Source organism: Chelmon rostratus, chromosome 7 (genome assembly GCF_017976325.1).
Source record: "Chelmon rostratus isolate fCheRos1 chromosome 7, fCheRos1.pri, whole genome shotgun sequence".
Classification (NCBI taxonomy): Eukaryota; Metazoa; Chordata; class Actinopteri; order Chaetodontiformes; family Chaetodontidae; genus Chelmon; species Chelmon rostratus.
The window spans coordinates 20,221,793-20,239,258 of record NC_055664.1 but is presented as its reverse complement, the minus strand read 5'-3'; the positions used below and the strand labels follow the sequence as shown (position 1 = coordinate 20,239,258).

Here is a 17,466-nt window from a genome sequence, read left to right as displayed (position 1 = left end):
CCAGTATCAAAATCCTTCCATCAGATGGGAGGACGTGCATCACCTTGATTTACTTGCCTGGAAAAACTTTTTTGTCTTAACCTGCACAGATAAAAGCATAGCAAAACTTTCCTGCATGTTCTGATTTAAAGTTTTGCAAATTTGGGCCAAATGTATTACAAAAACAGGCTACTGGGCAGTGAAAGTATAAAATATTTAATCCTGCAGTGTGGAACAAGTGTCTCCCCCTCCTGGCAATGAGAGTAATGACACAAACACTGTTGAGGTGCTTGTGACGCTATTTGCTCCTCCATGCTCCTAAGCTGTCTTCCAAATCACACACTTTTCTTTCTTAATTACAAACTGCGTACTGGCGCATGCAGTATGCATACAGTTGAGACACGTCTTTGTAATAACATTGCAGCTTGAACGCTGACCCTCTTGCTCATACATGTGTCCCAGTCCATAGTGCAAAATATGTAGCAAAAAGAAAAGATGTGCGATTTGGACAGGCGCCAAGATACATGTGACGTCTCTTCCGCTGTGCAGAGGATTGTGGGTCAGAGTAGCCAGAAAAGTGTGCTGGCTCACATTCTGAAAGCGACAGAATACTGTTTGAGCTATGCATAGGGACATGCTAAACATTTTTCTGGCATACTAGGTAGTCTGGTAATATACATATTGGAGCACAGCACTAGTTGCAACCTACTCCTTTGCCGCAGTTGCCCCGCCCTTCAGCTCTGGCAAACCAATCATTGCTGAGAAAGACAGCTTAATCAGCATTGCGTTAACTCATTTGAAAGGCTTGAATATAATGGATGTTCATTTATGTGTCAACGTCCCGCACTCCAGCTTTTAACACCTGAGGCAGTAAAACCTGTCAAGTGTCTCTATCTGACATCTGGGTCCTCAGTGTGAGCCTGATGTGAACAATAATGTTGATTTATGTGACCATTATGTAGCCTATAGGTACTGATTAATGCTGTGATAACATTAAAAAAATGTCTAAATGTATAATTAACACTTAACGAAATTCTGGTATAGTTTTTAAAAGTCAGTAATAGTTGTTTATTGTATTCTTGACCGCCTTATTTTTACTTTGTAGGAATATGACCCCTGTAGATAGACCAGATTTTTTTAAATTATTCTGATCATGAATTATTATTAGTGTCCACAGTGTGACTTATTTCAAGTTTCTATCAAAATATGACTCTCATGTGAGGAGTATTACTGATTACCATTAATGTTGTTATAATATTGAAAACGTCAGGATTTGAATTCACACTTAAGAAAATTCAACGATACTTATTCCATGGTAATAACTGCAATATCAATATAATAATCATATTTTTTTGACCATTATATTGTGACACTAAACAAGCTTTTAATACTTATTACTTTTGCAGATTATTAACATAAAATATGACCAACAAATAAATTCTGATGTGTCATCACAGATAAAACTAACCAGCAGTATAAAAAGTAGTCAAATTAGCCCTGTGTTTACCAGCTACAACATTAAAGTGATGCTTACACAATAATTATAGTTAGAATTTGTGCAATATTGTGAAATGAGCCTTTCTAATGGATACTTTTTGTACTTTATGTACATGTTGATGCCAATACTTTTGCAGCTTTACTGCAGTAAAGTGCGATGCTGCATCAGTCTGCTGGCCTGCACACCCTCTCATGGCTCTGCGTTACCCCCCGATAGTAAAGCAGCACATTGGAGCTGGTGTAGATGGTGCTCATACTGAATTTAAGACACTGTCATTTTGTTCCAGGCAGAGCAGCAAGCAGCCACGTGGAGACCCATTTCACATTCTTGCTGATGACACCAGCAACATTTCGAGCAGCTTAATGACAGAGTGCGCCGCCAAAACGCCTTTCAGCAGGGTGCTTAACAGTGGAGGCACATGTCACAGAAAACCTTTTGTTTCTGTTTGCCTGCTGCTCAAATTAAAAATCTGTCACTTTTTACATTTTGGTTTAGTCTGATGCCTCTTCTGTTGCAGGGCTTTTCCCTGCAGAACTCATGTTATTTTAAAGGCTTCCTGTCACATTCGCAGTGGAAATGATGTTCACGGCCTACAGCCCACAACAGCGAACAACGTGAAAATGTTTGCATTCCATAAATACCATTTTCTGTTTGTTTATTTCCAACTAACCACACACTTCCTCAGGCTCTGTAAATGTATCATTAACCTCTCACATGTTTCGGCTTGTGCGGTGTGTTGCTGTGATTTCTCTTTGTCTTCTTCAGTCTATACGCTGCTTCTTGTTTTAGCCGCAGTGACATACAGTACTCAAAAAGCTGAGGAAGAGAAGGAGAAAAATCTCCCTCCTCCTCCTCCTCCTCCTCGTGAAAGGAGAGAGCAGTGTAGAAAGGAGGGAGGAGGAACGAGGGAGAGGGGGGAGGGTAAACACACCCAAACAGAGCCATGTCTGACATCCCTGCTTGCTGAAAGAAGGAAGGGACGATACAAAGCCAGTGCGACCGAGCAGAAGGGAGCGAGGGGAAGGAGGGAGGGAGGGCCGAGGGAGTAAATGCAAAACGGGCGAAAAAGATGCACAAGAGCTGCATCAGTTCTTGTCGGCAAGGAACAAAAAACATTGTGTTCGTGAATGGGAGCGGGTGAGCTCAGGCACAAGGCGAGTGCAATGAGAAACCAGGCAGACTCCAGCCGCTGGTGTTGCTGAGCACCAATCCTCTCTCGCTCTGTCTGTGTCTGTCTCTGCCAGCGAGGACTGAGCCCGGGTATGATTTAGGGGAGGGGTTCAGGGCTTTTGATTAGGATTTTGGAGCTTTATGTTTCAGGAGTATGCTGCTGGAGAGGATTTGAACATGCTGTTATTTCTGATTGAACACAGTGTGCGACGTGGAGACTCCTCTGGTTGCTGCTTTCAGGGCTGTTCCCCTCCCTCCTGCCTCTGGTTGTGTTTGGGCTATGGTCCTGACTGAGAAGCAGAGCATCACCCAGATGCAGGGCTGCGGCTGTTTGGGAGGTTAAGCCTATAAACACCAGCATGGGAGCCAAACAGATGAAATGGTAAGAGCTGTTATTTATGAGCATTTTAACGCTATGTCTATCCAGGCTGCTTTGCATCAGCGCATCAGGAGCAGAGACACATCAGGCCGGAATTCAGGAGACTGCTGTATATACATGAATCAGTATGATCAGGGTGTGTGTCAGGGTTAGAAATGCATTTCATCACAGTAACATGACTTTGATACCCTGACTGTGCAGGTTATTGTTCTGTGTTTACAGTGCAGTGGATGTGGGTGTGTCCCTGTGTGTGTGTGTGTGTGTCAGCTAAGCTGCCATTGCCTAGCAACCACAGTCTACCGCCTCTTCCATCTCATGATTTGGATGCCGATTTTCTATTTAAAGTTTTATTAGAATGATAAATACAAGATGTTTATTTTTGTGTGTTATACAGTTAAATAAGGCTCACTTCTGGGCTGTGAGGATATTTTTAAAAGCCATCATCTGTTCCTAGATTTGGTACAGTAACCAACAAACAAACAAACTTTAGGCTGCTCTCAAACTAATCCTTTAAAACGAACTTCTAAATAAAAGCCTACAGACTGGATGAAGTTTAGAGTTTTCATGCTGATCACCGCTGATGGATTCTTAAGTAAAAGTACCAAATTATAATGTAAAAAAATATTCCATCACAAGTAAAATCTGCATTCAAATCTTACTTAAGCAATAGTACAGAAGTATTAAGTGATTTATGTAACATTATTAAATTTTTAACACTGGTGCATCAATGTGTAAGCAGCCTTTTAGAAACAGAGATAGTCTTAAACACTTTATATACAGTTTGGCAGTTCACAACCCGAGATCAGCCCTCTCTAAAGGGTCACATAAAGGTCTGAGGCGTTCTGAGATAATGGGAGAGAAAAGAAGAAAAAAGCAAAGTTGCTGCTGCATAAATGCGTATTAATTTTTAGGACTTCTCTCTAATCTTTGATATTTTGAGAAATGTTGGATAATTTAACCTGAACTCTACCTTTCTAGTACTCAAAAATGTATTGCAGTGAAACCATCTGAGAAGTTTAGAGGGTAAATCTCTCTTTAGTGGAAATGCTAACAATCCAAAGACATCTGCAACATGACAAGCAGCCCGGAGCTGTTTTCACTGGAAGCACTTGCTTAATCTTGTAGTATCACATGTTTTTTAATGTAAAATCTTAATTTGAAAACTAACCAGTAAATCCAGCTGTCAGAGCAATGCAGTGGTGTAAAAAGTAAAAAATCTTGCTGTGAAAACTAGTGAAGTAGCAGTGTATGTATAATGTGTAGCATAACATAGAAATACTCCCTCAAAATTGCACGGAAGTACAGTACTGGAGTAAATGTACTTAGTAACTTTCCACCACTGCTGATCAAATGACGTTAATCTGAAGCTCATCTCTTGCAAATCCCAGCATTTAATCTTTGGCTTAACCCGTATGTTTCAAATCTGTGTGCATGTTTTGTGTTCTTTCGGTGCAACAGATCAGCATCTAAAAAATGAATTTGTTCATTGAGCGGCTGCAGCCTGAGACAATGATAGAAGGCATCTCCTAAATGTCATCATCTGCAGTGACACGATTAGTTGGAGGCAGCTGCTTTGATCCCCTGCAGAAACACTCAGGGATAATCACAGCAGCATCTGATAAGACGCGCACTTCATGTCTTTTATGGGACCCGGCGCAATTACTCTCTCTGAGGAGCTGGGCGGACCAAATCATCCAAAGTCAGTGTGGGGAGGTCGCCACACGTTTTTCATGTGACTGAACTCTCCTAAAGGTTTAGTTTATTTCTTAGTAGTTCTTAGTTTATACTTTTCTTTTAGCCACGCTAACAGCAGGATGGTAATGTTGGTTGGTTCACCACTTTGATCCAGACTCAAATATCTCAGCAGCTATTAAATATTGCCCTGAGATGTAGCCTGCACATATCTATACTGCACAGATGATTAATCGTAATGACTGATGATGACGATCCTCAGACTTTACCTTAGCGCCGCCTTGAGGCTGCCATTCCTGCTTTTGACTGAACTCCTCTTCTTATGGCAGTTTGCACACACATTCACGATAAACTGAAATAACTTTGGTGAACCCTGAACTTTTCGTGTTGCAGTCCAATACTTTGCTTAATGACCAAATACCTGCAAAACATTCCCATCACCCTTAGCTATACCTCAGGGCTAATTCACAGATGTTACCATGCTAACTTGCTAAAGTAACTGGTGAACATGGTAAACATTATAGATTAGATTAGATCAGACTTTATTGATCTCACAATGGAGAAAATCAATCATACAGAAGCTCTTTGGAACACACAAGGGTGGGGGGGGGGTGCAAACAGCAAATGGAGGTGCAAATAAGAACAATAAGGAACAATAAGATGCAAAATAAGAACAATAAGGGTGCTGATAATAAGAACAATAGGAAAAACAAGAACAAGGTGCAAATAAGCAACAACGGAGCAAAAGAATAACAGTAAAAAATAAAAAAAAACAAAACTGTAAGAGTTTAAGTGACCTTTTTCCTGCAGTAGTGGATCTGGATGTTTATAATCAGATAAGAACAAATAAGAACAAACTGAGCAAAAAATGTGCAACTGTAAAAGTTTAAACTTTTGCGACCGAGCAGAAGGGAGCGAGGGGAAGGAGGGAGGGAGGGCCGAGGGAACAAATGCATAAAGATGCACAAGAGCTGCATCAGTGACTTTTGCCCTGCAGTAGTGGATTTGGATGTTTTTAATCAGAGAAGAATAGAGGTTATTGCATATAATAGATATACATTGGACTGTACAGTCTGACATCGGAGGAATATATACCAGCTAGACATCAGCATGTCAGCATTTAGAGGTGAGTCAGTTTGAGCTTTGGGAACAGCTGATTGACGTTTTATTGGCCATACTAATCGATCAATTGAGAAAGTAATCAACAGTGAATATAATCGTCAGGTGCTGCCCTGTTAGCATTGTCATTTGAAGCATTTAGCATGCTGTGATTAGCATTTAGCTCAGTGTTGTGCCTAAGTACAGCGTCACAAAGCCACAATCATGACTTGTTTGGTGTGACAGACAGAATTCAGGAGCACATTCTTATAAATCGTCGCACAATTAATCCATAAAGAGGCTGTGACCTCAGAAGTGACAGATAATACAAATCTTTCTGTTTGCTGTCTGTTGTGATTTTTGCTCAAGCTGAGTAATGCTATTAGATAAGCAGAAAATCTCATTGACTACAATCTAAATCTTGCTGCATATGTATGGGGAGAATGTGCTTAACTCTGCAAATACAATCCCTCGGGACATTCTTTGGTTTGTAAACAGTTTTAGTCCACAGTTATTTTTTTTTTCCTTCTGTTTTTTGGCCTCAGGAGCAGGGTGAAGAACTGTGAGGCTTTTCTCCCTCCCTTCTCTGGTATAGAGTTTAGATCTGTTTCTGCAGACGTACGCCCGTTTTCCCATGCAGACACAGAGGGAAAAAGAAGGAATTCCCTGTTAAAGGACCATGCATAATGCCATAGGTCACAGGTCACACTAGCTGTATCCCATTTCTACAAACACAGAAGAGTGAAGATGACAGCCGGCCTGCACCCCAGGCTGCTGGAGATCCTCTCAGAGAGCACAAATGCATATTCATACAAGCTGCACAAAAAACCAGCCATTCAGAAACCATACCGGGATTATGTTTTGAAATTATGGCCAAAGGGGGAGCAAACTATGAAAGGAATTTCCTGTGGGAACGATGAGTTGCACGCATTCCTGCTCCCACTGTGTGTTTTGTGTCCAGGTTTCAATCAGTGGTGTGTTTTCACTCATTTTGTTATTTGTTAAATAGCCTGTGATACTCTGTATTCCTATGGGCACTACGTGTTTAAAACGGATATGGCTTAAAATATTTAGCCCAGATGGGATTAATTCACATTTCTGTGCTCCTTGGGGAGTTATTTAAGTGTATATGTCTATTTTATGTCGCTAGGTTTATTTATTGCCATTCATTTGGCAGGAGACGCAAACACACTCATTCCTGCCTGTGCCCACCATCTGTTCCAGTCTCAGCTCAGCCAGCCCTGCTCACTCTCCCAAAGAGGAGTATGTTATCACCCAGTCCACTGACACCCCTAAAGAAGAGGCAGTCCATGATCAGTCTGAGGACCAGGGGGAACCTCGGGATGACAAATCTGAGCTGACAGAGAAGAAATCTGTCACAGGTTGGTTGGCTGCACATCAACTCTTGTAGAGCAAGTTGCGATGCAAAGAATCCCTGCAAAAAAAAAAAAAAAAAAAAGAGCTCCCTTCTCTCATGTTTGCTGTGCCTCTCTTCCTTTCAGAGGAGGTGTCTCTGTGTGGATTGTGTCCCTCCCTCGGGCACGATGGGCAGGAGGAAGAGAAGTCGTGGGAGGAGCAGCTGGATGCCCACCAGGAGCAGCTGGAGAAGGAGATGCAGGAGGCCAGGAGGATGGTGTTCCGCCTACAGGTAAGTCCTGGTGATAAAACACTTCAAAAACAAACTGCACCACTGCTATGAACACATGGACAGAGGGCACACAGGCTGCAGATGCTCCAGAGGAAGGCAGCAGCTCAAATATAGCATGCAGTCGCCTGGTTCCACAGAGTTCCAGATGTTGTTCAGCAATTTAAATATTAGTAAAAAGATTTAAAAAAATATTGATTCAAATAACGAAGTGAAAACAAAAAGGCGATATTTATTATTTAGCACCTGATTCACTCTAGAATTTATAGCTCCGTTGAAACATCCCTGTTGAAGTTGCAGTTCAGTTCCTTGGGCTCCATCAAGGCCCTTGAGGATCAGCAGACCTAAGCAGACCTCTATTAGCCCAATTTAATTTGACACTATGCTCACACTTAATATTTAGATACTCATATTCATTATTTATAGCAGTTGTTTATTAGCATGCATATTAGTAGCATAGTGGCTCTTTTTTAGTCATTATAAAGCACTTATTTACTATCGATAAGCTGTGATTAGTAGGTCGTTGAGGAAAAACAGTATGCTACTAATATGCATGCTGATAAGTATTAGTGACACTATTGATAATTTCTCCAAGAGCTGATCAGACTGACAATCTAACCTCTGTTCTTCCACTTAAAATCAATATGCAGATGGTTCAGTATTAAAGGATAACTTTCGTTTTTTACAACCTGGACTTTATTTGTAGCATTAAATACGACCATTTAGACACCCAGACAACTGTGGTGGCATTTGGAGTCGTTTTGAAGAAATTAGCCACAGAAGAGCGGCGCGTATATCCGTATAATGCGAGTAATTGGGGCACCCGTGCGTAGCCTCTATATACGCATAATCTGCTGCGAAACCTGTTCATATTCCAATATTTTGTTATGATATGCTGGCGCTATTCCCCTCTGAGCCCGTGGTGGCATGTTATCAACATTCAGTGTCTCTAGACAACTACTTCTGACGTGGATGACGTCATTTTCGAGCGCCGCGCGCTGCGAGCAACCAGCTACAACACGGCTAACTCTGCGGCGGTCGGCTAGTTTAGCTGTAGTTTGCGACTGTTATTTTTCACAAAATGGATGAATATTTTTCCGAATCTGAGGTGGTGGACGATGACTTTGTTTACGATGGACGTCCTTACCGCTCTTCTGTGGCTAATTTCTTCAAAACGACTCCAAATGCCACCACAGTTGTCTGGGTGTCTAAATGGTCGTATTTAATGCTACAAATAAAGTCCAGGTTGTAAAAAACGAAAGTTATCCTTTAATACATTTATGCAAAGTCATGTCAGTAATAGTAATGATTGATCCAGATGCCTCTAATGCAGTGAGAATCTAAGATATTGCATTCACTTAATAATATACAGTATTTTTGACGTTTAATATTTGCAAAATACTGCAAAATACAGAATTAATCAGTGGAAAGTACTAACTTACACTCGCACATGGTGCATTTATTACAAAAACATTACCATAAACTTTACTGTAAATAGTGGTGATGCTGCTTACAGGTAAAATGTATGTTAATATATGTAAGTCTAGATAAAGATATATGGTGATTTTATTACTGTATATATTCAATATATTTGCCATATTTTCTTCATGCAGTATATATCTAAATATGAAGAAATAAGTCATTATAATATATTGGAGTAATTCCATGTATTCAACTATATTTTGCCATGTTGGTGGTGCAGCTACAAGTCAACACAAATTACACAAGTAACCCCTCCTGTCCACTTCACAGCCCATGCTGTCAGTGCGTACATGTCCAAAACTAAAGCAACATTTATGCTTCTGTCTTTCCATTTGTCTTTTCCGGCATCCAAAGTGGTTAACACATGCTTGTGATTTTTTTGGAGCTGGTTCCCGACCTCTGACATTAGTAAATATTCAGTAGTTATTGAAAAGAGGTAATTAATATTTTAACAAGCTAATGAATAATGCAATATGTAGATGTGTACTGTATATGTTTGTGCTATTTTCAATTTGATTTAAATTTGATGCAGCTCAATTCAGTTTAATTCACTGGCTTTATTTGCTGAAATGGGAAACTTGTTTTGTGGCTGAGTATTAAAATCCCAAACTGCTATATTTACACACGCAAATACATAAAATAAATCTGCCTTCTCTGGCATGTATATTTAATATGACTGTTTTCAGGCTCTCACACTGCGTGTCCTTGTGTGTGTTTTTGTCCTCAGGCTTTGCTGCTCCACGGCTCCCTCCCCGAGGAGGACCAGGACGGATCTGTGAGCTTCGGAGATAACCGGGCCAACGCTGAACAGCAGCTGGTACAGTGCCCTCTCTCTGCTAACTCGAGAAAACAGCACTTGCTCGCCACTCTGTGTGAAGTGTCGGTGTCAGCCCTTCTGTTGTGGTGATGTCTGCCGCCATCGCTCCGCTCGAGTGTGGCTACTGTAGAGCGCAATTGAATCTCTGATCTGCTAGCCTGCTGTCATACGTTCTGACATTTTTCCATTCTCTAATTACGCTGCTCGCCCTCTCTCTTTGAAGGTCCTAATCCGCAGTCGTCTGGACCAAAGCACAGAGGAAGCCCTTGATCTCAAGGTACAGTAAGGAAATGTAATTAGGTTTAATTTAGATGAGCTGCCTTACAAGCAAAGAGTCCTTTTCTCTAAATGTCTCTGTTCATTTGTGTGACTCTCAGAGGGAACTCATGAGACACAAACAGGAGGCACGCCACCTTCAGGCCATCAAGGTAAACCTCTTACTCTAATTTTGTTTATTGTGTGTGAATTAAAAGGGATTAAAGGATATAATTCAATCTGTTTCAAAGTCACGACTCTAGTTTCTATCGCACACAATCTGTATTCTTTCATTCCTTTGTAAAGATACTGAAGTTTAGAGGTGCGTGCATGCTGTCGACGAGACAGGTGGATCTGTATTCAGGTCTTTTTCTGGATGCTTCTTTGATCTCCCCCTCTTGCTCATTAGGATGCTCTGCAGCAGCGACTGGCAGTGCAGGAGGACGCTGTGCTGCAGCTCAAGCAGGAGCTACTGAGGTGCAACATGGCCAAAGATCAGCTGGAAGGGGAAAATGTGAGACAAGCGATGATTTCCATTTGACATGATAAAATATTTGACCTTCTTGACCGGCGTGGATGCAGCTTTACGTGAGAGCAATGTAGCACTCGTGTGTCATGTCATGCTGATACTGTATACCTGTTTGCAGGCAGAGCTTAAACACAAGTTGAGTGAACGGAGCAAATTACTCGCTGAATATGAGGTAACGTCTTTTATTAATTATACTTAAGTGCATTCGTTGGACACATACATGTATACACAGACTTATGTCATCCATCTTTCTTGCCTCAAAAGCAGCAACTTGGGAGGAAGGACAGGATACTGCAGCAGCAGCAGCAGAAGCTCGATGAAGCTCAATATAAAGCACATGAAGTCAGCCTCGGACGGGTAGGGATCATGATTTGTTTCAAGTATTTCAACAATACGTTTGGATGTGCAACCCCGATCCCAAAAGAGTTGGGATGCTGTGTTTACTGACAATGGTTTTACGAAGTGTTCCGAGCCCATGTAGCGATATCCTTTATACAATCATGTGTTTCACAAACGACTGAGCCTTTCAACGATGCTGCTTTCATACCCAGTCATGATACTATCACCTGTTGCCAATCAAACTCTTTAAGGTAAAAGTACATTTTAATAAGAGATTTAAAGGACAAGTCTGGTGGTAGAAGAGATCTCAACTAGCAACGTGTTGCTCAGTTCCTCAGTTCTTTCCAATGACCCCACCCTCTCAGTGGTGCTCTGCTCAACGCCCATTGGTTCCTACTCAACTTGTAATCTTAGAAAAGGGGTCACAAAGGCCCTGTAATTTTCTAAAACAGCTGGTCACTGCAGTTTTTAACAAAAATTTACTCAAACAAGAGTAAGTAGTGCGCTAGTTAAGGACTACTTTGGATTAATTCACATTTGCGTGTGTGTGTGTGTGTGTGTGTGTGTGGGATTGACGCAATAAACCACAGAGCCTATGTTTATCATAATGAGGAACCATGTCATTCAGTCGCTCATTGATGTGTTTAGAATAGTCTTTGGACGACAATTGATGCTTGTACCATGGAGGAATAAGCGAGGTCAGGCTTTGGCTCCGCAGGTCTGATCATGGCTGTTAATACAACATAATTATAGAATATCAGCAGCCTCGTCCTCTAAATGATGAAAACCACCCTGCCTTATTTACGTATTTACATGTATTGTTTTGCATTTTGCAGCCATTTCGGGGTGAAAGCGGTGGTTACAGTAACTCAGTGGCTTCGACATCTCCTACAGCGTTCCAGCACAGCGCACCGGTACGTATTCTCTTTCATTTGAGTTTTTAATAAATACTATCAATCGCTTTTTATTGTTTTGACTTCGATGGCTTGTCGTGGTGGGAAAAGAAACAAAGATTGTGCATGACAAAGATGAAAAATACAAACAGTAAATCACAATTATGAGAAAATACGTCAAAATGTTGACTTGGTCAAAATTAAGGGATGAATTCAAATTATGACCTAGTAGGTCAGAATTATGAGATAAATGGGTCAAAATTTCGACTTGGGGTGCTAAGTCACAATTATTAGATATAAATTAAAAATGATGAGATACTACACCAAAACTGTGATGTACGGGGACAGAATTATGAAATAGTACGTCAGAATTATGACATAAATCAAGATAATGAGTATGTTCAAATTTTGATTTAGGCCAGAACGCCGTAATTGGTAGATGCACAGCAAAAACTGAGAGATCCTTTATCAGAATTATCAGGAATGAGGTCAAAATTGTGACATTAAGTCAAACCTTTGACTTACTAATTCAAATTTATGTACTATGCTGAGTATTATAATTAGTGAGTCATATTTTCGACTTAGTATCTCATAATTTTGACTTACTTATCATGACAACTTTTTATGCATTTCTTTCGTTTCTTGGTGGGAGTGGGCTTCCATGCCTCTTGCATTAGTATGAAAAACAAAACTACTATTTTCGGAAACTGTCTGAGTATCAAGACTTAATTTTTCACAAGGGGGAAGAGCTGCAGCTGGTCAGGGAGGCACTACGTAGTTTGAGGGACAGCTTTTCTGGCCACGACCCCCAACATCACACCCTGGACACCCTGGAGCAGGGTGTGTCCAGTCTCATGGACCGATTACACTCTTTGGACACCCAGCGCAGACAGGACAGAGGGGTACACGTGCACTCTCACACACACACAGTTTCACAGTAGCAACACATCTGTCACCTGGTGAATGATGAGTCAACAGCAAACGGCGTTCGACTGTTTACCATGAGTAATTGCTCCTTCTTCTAGGAGGAATTCAGATCACCGGGACGCAGAGCAAACTCGACAGACCGTGACTCCTGGCCACCGAGCTCAAGTGAGACAAACAGAATCTTTGTTTTGTTCAGGGTTTGTCATCCTCTGGAACATCTCAAACTCTGCCTGTTAAATCAGACTGTGCTGTTCAATTACGCTGCTGTATGTGGAGGGGGCATTATCGTCTGTGAGGCCAGAGCCATTTTATACCCTGGTTGTGAAAAACAGTCTGCTGTTTTTGTAATTATTTCCAGAAATGGCCCACTCACACAGCAGCCCTGGATTGGACACCGCCGTCTCCACTAAAGTGCTCTACTTCACCGATCGCTCCCTCACTCCGTTTCTGATTAACATCCCAAAAAGGTGAAAATAAAAACACTTTATGGTGGGTTTATATAACAGCGTTATTGTTTGTTCCCCCACTGTAGTGTGCATGATTTTTAAGCAAATTGCTGTTTGGGTTAGAGCTGCGCACTGAGGACACATGGCTTAATTCAAGCACAACCACAGCTGCGTATAGAATGTCGGTATCTGCGCTGGTTAAATGTTTATCCTAGACGAGCTTAATGTCTGTGTGGGTGTCTGTGAGCATAGATCATGACCGACAGTGTGCTCTTGCAGGCTGGGTGAGGTGACACTGCGAGACTTCAAGGCTGCTGTGGACAGACAAGGCAGTTTCAGATACCACTTCAAGGCCCTCGACCCAGAGTTCGGCACAGTGAAAGAGGAGGTAGGCGTGGGAGTAAAATTACAGGCCCTGCTTCTTTTCACATCAGCTCCAGCAGGCAAATATGAAATGTCAGTTATAGAGTAAGATATTCTAATAATAGCCGTGGCGGTGCTATACTTCAAAACACTGCAGGACTGATTTCCATCCAAGGGAATCTGATTACACAGAGTAGGCATTTGCACTTTCTATCCTATTTATGCATTGTGTGAGTGTTTCTTGGATATGTAAATGCCACATGTTGGCTGTGCAGGTGTTCCAGGACGGAGCAGTCGTGCCCGGCTGGGAAGGGAAGATTGTTGCGTGGGTGGAGGAGGACCACGGAGAGAGGAGGTAGAGCTGAAAAACCAGAGATCACCACTACAAACCTCAGTTGTTCCCACTGGACCAGGATTCCACTGAAAATACTTGTGATGCCATAATAGAGAAAAGTTATAAATCGATTAACTGGGACCAGCAGATACAATGCCATTTCGATATAAACCATGTTTTGAAAGCGAATGTTTCATACGGAGAACTTGAATTGACATTAGGGTACCAGCTTTTTTTTTTTTTTTCAAGGAATTAATATTAGACACTGTTTGCAGCTGATAAATTAACATACGGGACTACAGATTAAAGGTCAGTAATGTGATACTTGAAACTGAACTGAATTATAAAAGAAAGTCAACGTGATTTACAATAACTAACATGTTACAAGCTGTGCTCTGAAAAGCTGTACTCACTGCATAATATGCAAACCTTAAAAGTGTTTACTGACATTTTTCACATGTTCCAGATTGCCAAATAGTGATGTTGTTGTTCTGCATCAATTTTGATGTTTTAATAAACATGAATTATTGCATGGATCATTTTGTTATCAATTATTGGTATGGTAATGACACTGTACACCAGCTCCTAGCCATTACACACCTCCACTCATACACCCCCACATTAATAAACAAACCACACAGATGGTCATTAAAGTCAATTAATTTTTTTTTTTGGATTAAGAATTACATTTGCTGCTGCAGGTGAACCCACACAGCAGCATATTTGTTTCAGTAAAACATCCTTTTGGGAAAGGATCTGTTTACAGGGGAACTGGTTGTTAGCTGAAGTTTTGAGTCCCTGCATAGTACAATGTGTTCACACAGCATTTCAGATTGCATGGCAGGAATTTAGTTTGCTTTGGTTATTTACTTTGAGGTATTCTCAGTGTCAGGAGTTCCTTCAGCCCATTTCCAGCAGGACTGATCACCTCTGTGCATATTTGTTTCTTCATTCAGGGTCAGAAAACATCTACTCTCAAAGTAAGCCTTCGCTTCTTCTTGTTAAAGATGGCAGATGCAGTGTCTTCATTTACAGTTTTTGGAAATTCCAAAAGTAAATAGTACACATCCTCCACTTCCAGTAAGACATCGTCCTGCAGAGAAAAATAAGATTCCCCGTAAGACTCAAAAAAAGTAGAAAGGGGCCAATTATGTATTTTTTATGACATCCAACTACGCACCAACACACACTGGATTCTAAAGTGGTTCATTATAACTGTTCAAAGGAGTGTGTAACCGCTAACCTTGGAGATTCTCAGCTGGCAGTCTGACATGAAGCAAACCTTTGGCAGCTCCACTGTCAGCTCCATGCTGTGAGGAACTCCTGCTGTATCAGTCTTCACCTCAAGCTGGTACTCTGGCTTCTGAGGCTGCACAAATGTGGTGGAGATAACCTGGATCAAATCCTTCTTTTTGTGCTCCGCAGGTCTACAGATAATTTGGGCTGTGTCCTCGTCTTGTTTCTCTGAGCGTAGAGAGGAGATCTGCTGCAGGAGGGCGGCTGGGGTCTGACTGTCTGTAAAAATGAACACTGTAGATTACTAGAAACAGTGGTAGAAGGTGAAAGATGATACACCCACAGCAGCAAAAGAAAATAGCTCCAACATAAAGGGCATGTAGCAGCTTGTCGGGGTATAAGACTTATTACTCTACCTGTGTCTGGCTGTTTGGAGGTGTTGGGCCTCTGCTGAAAACCAAGGCGGCGGTACAAGTCATCTGGGCTACTTTTTGGGCTGCAGCTGACGACAGTGTACTGCTGAGATACCCTCATCCCATGCTGCTGCTGGACAAAGCTCAGGGCCAGCATATAGACCTCTGTTTTGTCTTCCTCGTTGTCCTGTAGCACTGCAGGGTTTAATGCCACATCCAACACTGTGTACCAACCTGCGCAGGAACAACAACAATTTATTAACTGTCTTGTTTACATGATGTAACACAAAGGCCAATTCTGTCGCTCGTGATGCAGCACAGCTTTGTCTTTTACCTTGACCTTCATTTGTGTCTGTTTCCAGTTTTCCTGCACACACAGGTAAAGGCCTGCTGGGATCCTGAGGTGCAGGCACGCGTTTCCAGCTGCAAATGTTGATGTACAGTGACCCTTTCTTGGGCTCCTGTTGAGGACACAGATGTACCATCTGTCAAAAAAGAAAGTCAAAGCACACCCTATCTCTGACCTATAAATGGAAACAGGTGTGGCTGCTTAAGTATTTGTAGCAAAAGTCAGACATTTTGTATTAAGGGGTAGACAACTGACAACAATATTAATAATCCATTATTTCAGTAAATGTATAAGCAAACATTTCAGCCTCTCAAAAATGAATATTTTCTGGGTATGTTCAGGTTTTAAACACAGAGGACAGAGCCAGACATTTAGAGATGTTACAATGGTCTTTGGGAGCTTGTGATGGTCTTTTTTCACGATTTGCTTACATTTTACTGACTAAATGAATAAATCAAGAAAATATTTTGCAAATTAATTAAGAATTTAAATTATATTTAGATGTAGCTGAGGAGACTGACGGGTAGACAATACTCCAATCAAAAGCAGAGTTTTGTCACAGTGGACGTCTGCGCTTCATAAAAAAAAAAAAAGGGGGGGGGGCAGCTTAGTTTTAACGTCATCAGTAATGGCTGCGTTTCATTTTCGTACCAATGACACGAACTGACTCTGTGACCCGCCAGACTCTGTGTCTAAATCACCTGCTTTTTATTTTGTTGCGAGCAACACGGTGCCTTCACTGTCTTTTGAGTCACAGATTTTTAAGTATGTCTCTCGTTTGGGTCACAACATGTGAAGGGTCACACATTTTGGTACAACACCTATGTTGAACCTACTTACCTGAATGGGACGGCGCCATCTTTGATGACACGCACCTGTGTTTCCCACGTTTACAGGTAAAGTAAAATGTTTGTAATGGAAAACGTTTATGCGGGCTTGATAGCTAAGCAAAGTTAACTAGTTACCACTTATAAAGCCGCTGCCACCGGCGTACTTAACTTACCACTATTTCAGTACACAAACAAGAGTCGACCTCAGGTGGCGCATTGAATTCTGCTCCATCCTTCATCTGTTTCTCAATGAAGGTGCGGTACGCTGCAGGGTCATTTTGAGAAAGATCATCCAGCATGGACCAAACCTGGTTGACCTGCCTTAAAACATCCTCTGTACTGCCAGTGGGGAACATCTTAGGGTGACTGTCGTTCCTTGGCGTTAGCTAGCAAACACTAGCTGCTAGCTAGTTAGCTCGGTTAACTTAAAGCTGTCTGAGAAGAAAACTATGATAACTAGAGAAATGCTGAAGCTTGTGGGTTTAAGTTAGAAAACCAGCTAGTCCAACGTTACAGCGTTGCCGTTGAAAGAGGCTCTAAATATTCCGAAATATAGAGCAATATCACGCAAACATAAACTAGTCAATTTCTGTCTAATTGTACCAACAACTAACGCTATCTTAGCTTATGTTGTCAGTTGCTATGGAAACTAGATGAGGGGGGGGGGGGGCGTTACACAGATGCCACCTGGCAGTGAAAACCAGAGCTGCAGTTCAATTATCACACTGGACAGTTTAATAAGGGGCATAATTTATCTCCAGTACATGAAAAATATAACGTAAAAATGCATTT

General features: G+C 41.5%; 2 protein-coding genes across 4 annotated transcripts; one reads left to right on the top strand and one right to left on the bottom strand.

Annotated features, from left to right (window-relative positions):
- The first annotated feature begins 2,513 nt into the window (after nucleotides 1-2,513).
- dixdc1a (DIX domain containing 1a) lies at nucleotides 2,514-14,376 on the top strand. 3 transcript variants are annotated; one of them, XM_041941084.1, is made up of 16 exons: nucleotides 2,514-2,737; nucleotides 2,851-3,029; nucleotides 7,041-7,198; nucleotides 7,319-7,464; nucleotides 9,671-9,760; nucleotides 9,984-10,037; nucleotides 10,138-10,188; nucleotides 10,425-10,529; nucleotides 10,663-10,716; nucleotides 10,809-10,901; nucleotides 11,720-11,797; nucleotides 12,517-12,678; nucleotides 12,802-12,868; nucleotides 13,062-13,170; nucleotides 13,429-13,537; nucleotides 13,788-14,376. In XM_041941084.1, exons 2-16 carry the CDS (start codon nucleotides 3,007-3,009, stop codon nucleotides 13,869-13,871), a joined length of 1,383 nt encoding a protein of 460 aa, XP_041797018.1. In that variant the 5' UTR covers nucleotides 2,514-2,737; nucleotides 2,851-3,006; the 3' UTR covers nucleotides 13,872-14,376. The 3 variants fall into 3 exon arrangements, with proteins under 3 accessions (XP_041797018.1, XP_041797017.1, XP_041797016.1); XM_041941083.1 differs by having other exon boundaries at nucleotides 6,994-7,198; nucleotides 10,812-10,901; XM_041941082.1 differs by having other exon boundaries at nucleotides 6,994-7,198.
- Nucleotides 14,377-14,804: 428 nt separating this feature from the next.
- On the bottom strand, nucleotides 14,805-17,030 carry pih1d2 (PIH1 domain containing 2). Its single transcript, XM_041941369.1, has 5 exons — nucleotides 16,848-17,030; nucleotides 15,830-15,956; nucleotides 15,499-15,729; nucleotides 15,090-15,361; nucleotides 14,805-14,939 (listed from the first exon to the last, which is right to left on the bottom strand). Exons 1-5 carry the CDS (start codon nucleotides 17,028-17,030, stop codon nucleotides 14,805-14,807), a joined length of 948 nt encoding a protein of 315 aa, XP_041797303.1.
- Nucleotides 17,031-17,466: the final 436 nt, after the last annotated feature.

Bases quoted from the DNA above. Each gene is read 5' to 3' on its own strand.
- dixdc1a (XM_041941082.1), top strand. The intron at 12,679-12,801 runs GTACACGTGCAC...TCCTTCTTCTAG, and splicing joins AGCGCAGACAGGACAGAGGG to GAGGAATTCAGATCACCGGG. The intron at 13,171-13,428 runs GTGAAAATAAAA...GTGCTCTTGCAG, and splicing joins CTGATTAACATCCCAAAAAG to GCTGGGTGAGGTGACACTGC.
- pih1d2 (XM_041941369.1), bottom strand. From the start codon at position 17,030: ATGTTCCCCACTGGCAGTACAGAGGATGTTTTAAGGCAGGTCAACCAG. The intron at 15,730-15,829 runs GTAAAAGACAAA...GTTCCTGCGCAG, and splicing joins AGACACAAATGAAGGTCAAG to GTTGGTACACAGTGTTGGAT. The intron at 15,362-15,498 runs GTAGAGTAATAA...TCATTTTTACAG, and splicing joins CTCCAAACAGCCAGACACAG to ACAGTCAGACCCCAGCCGCC.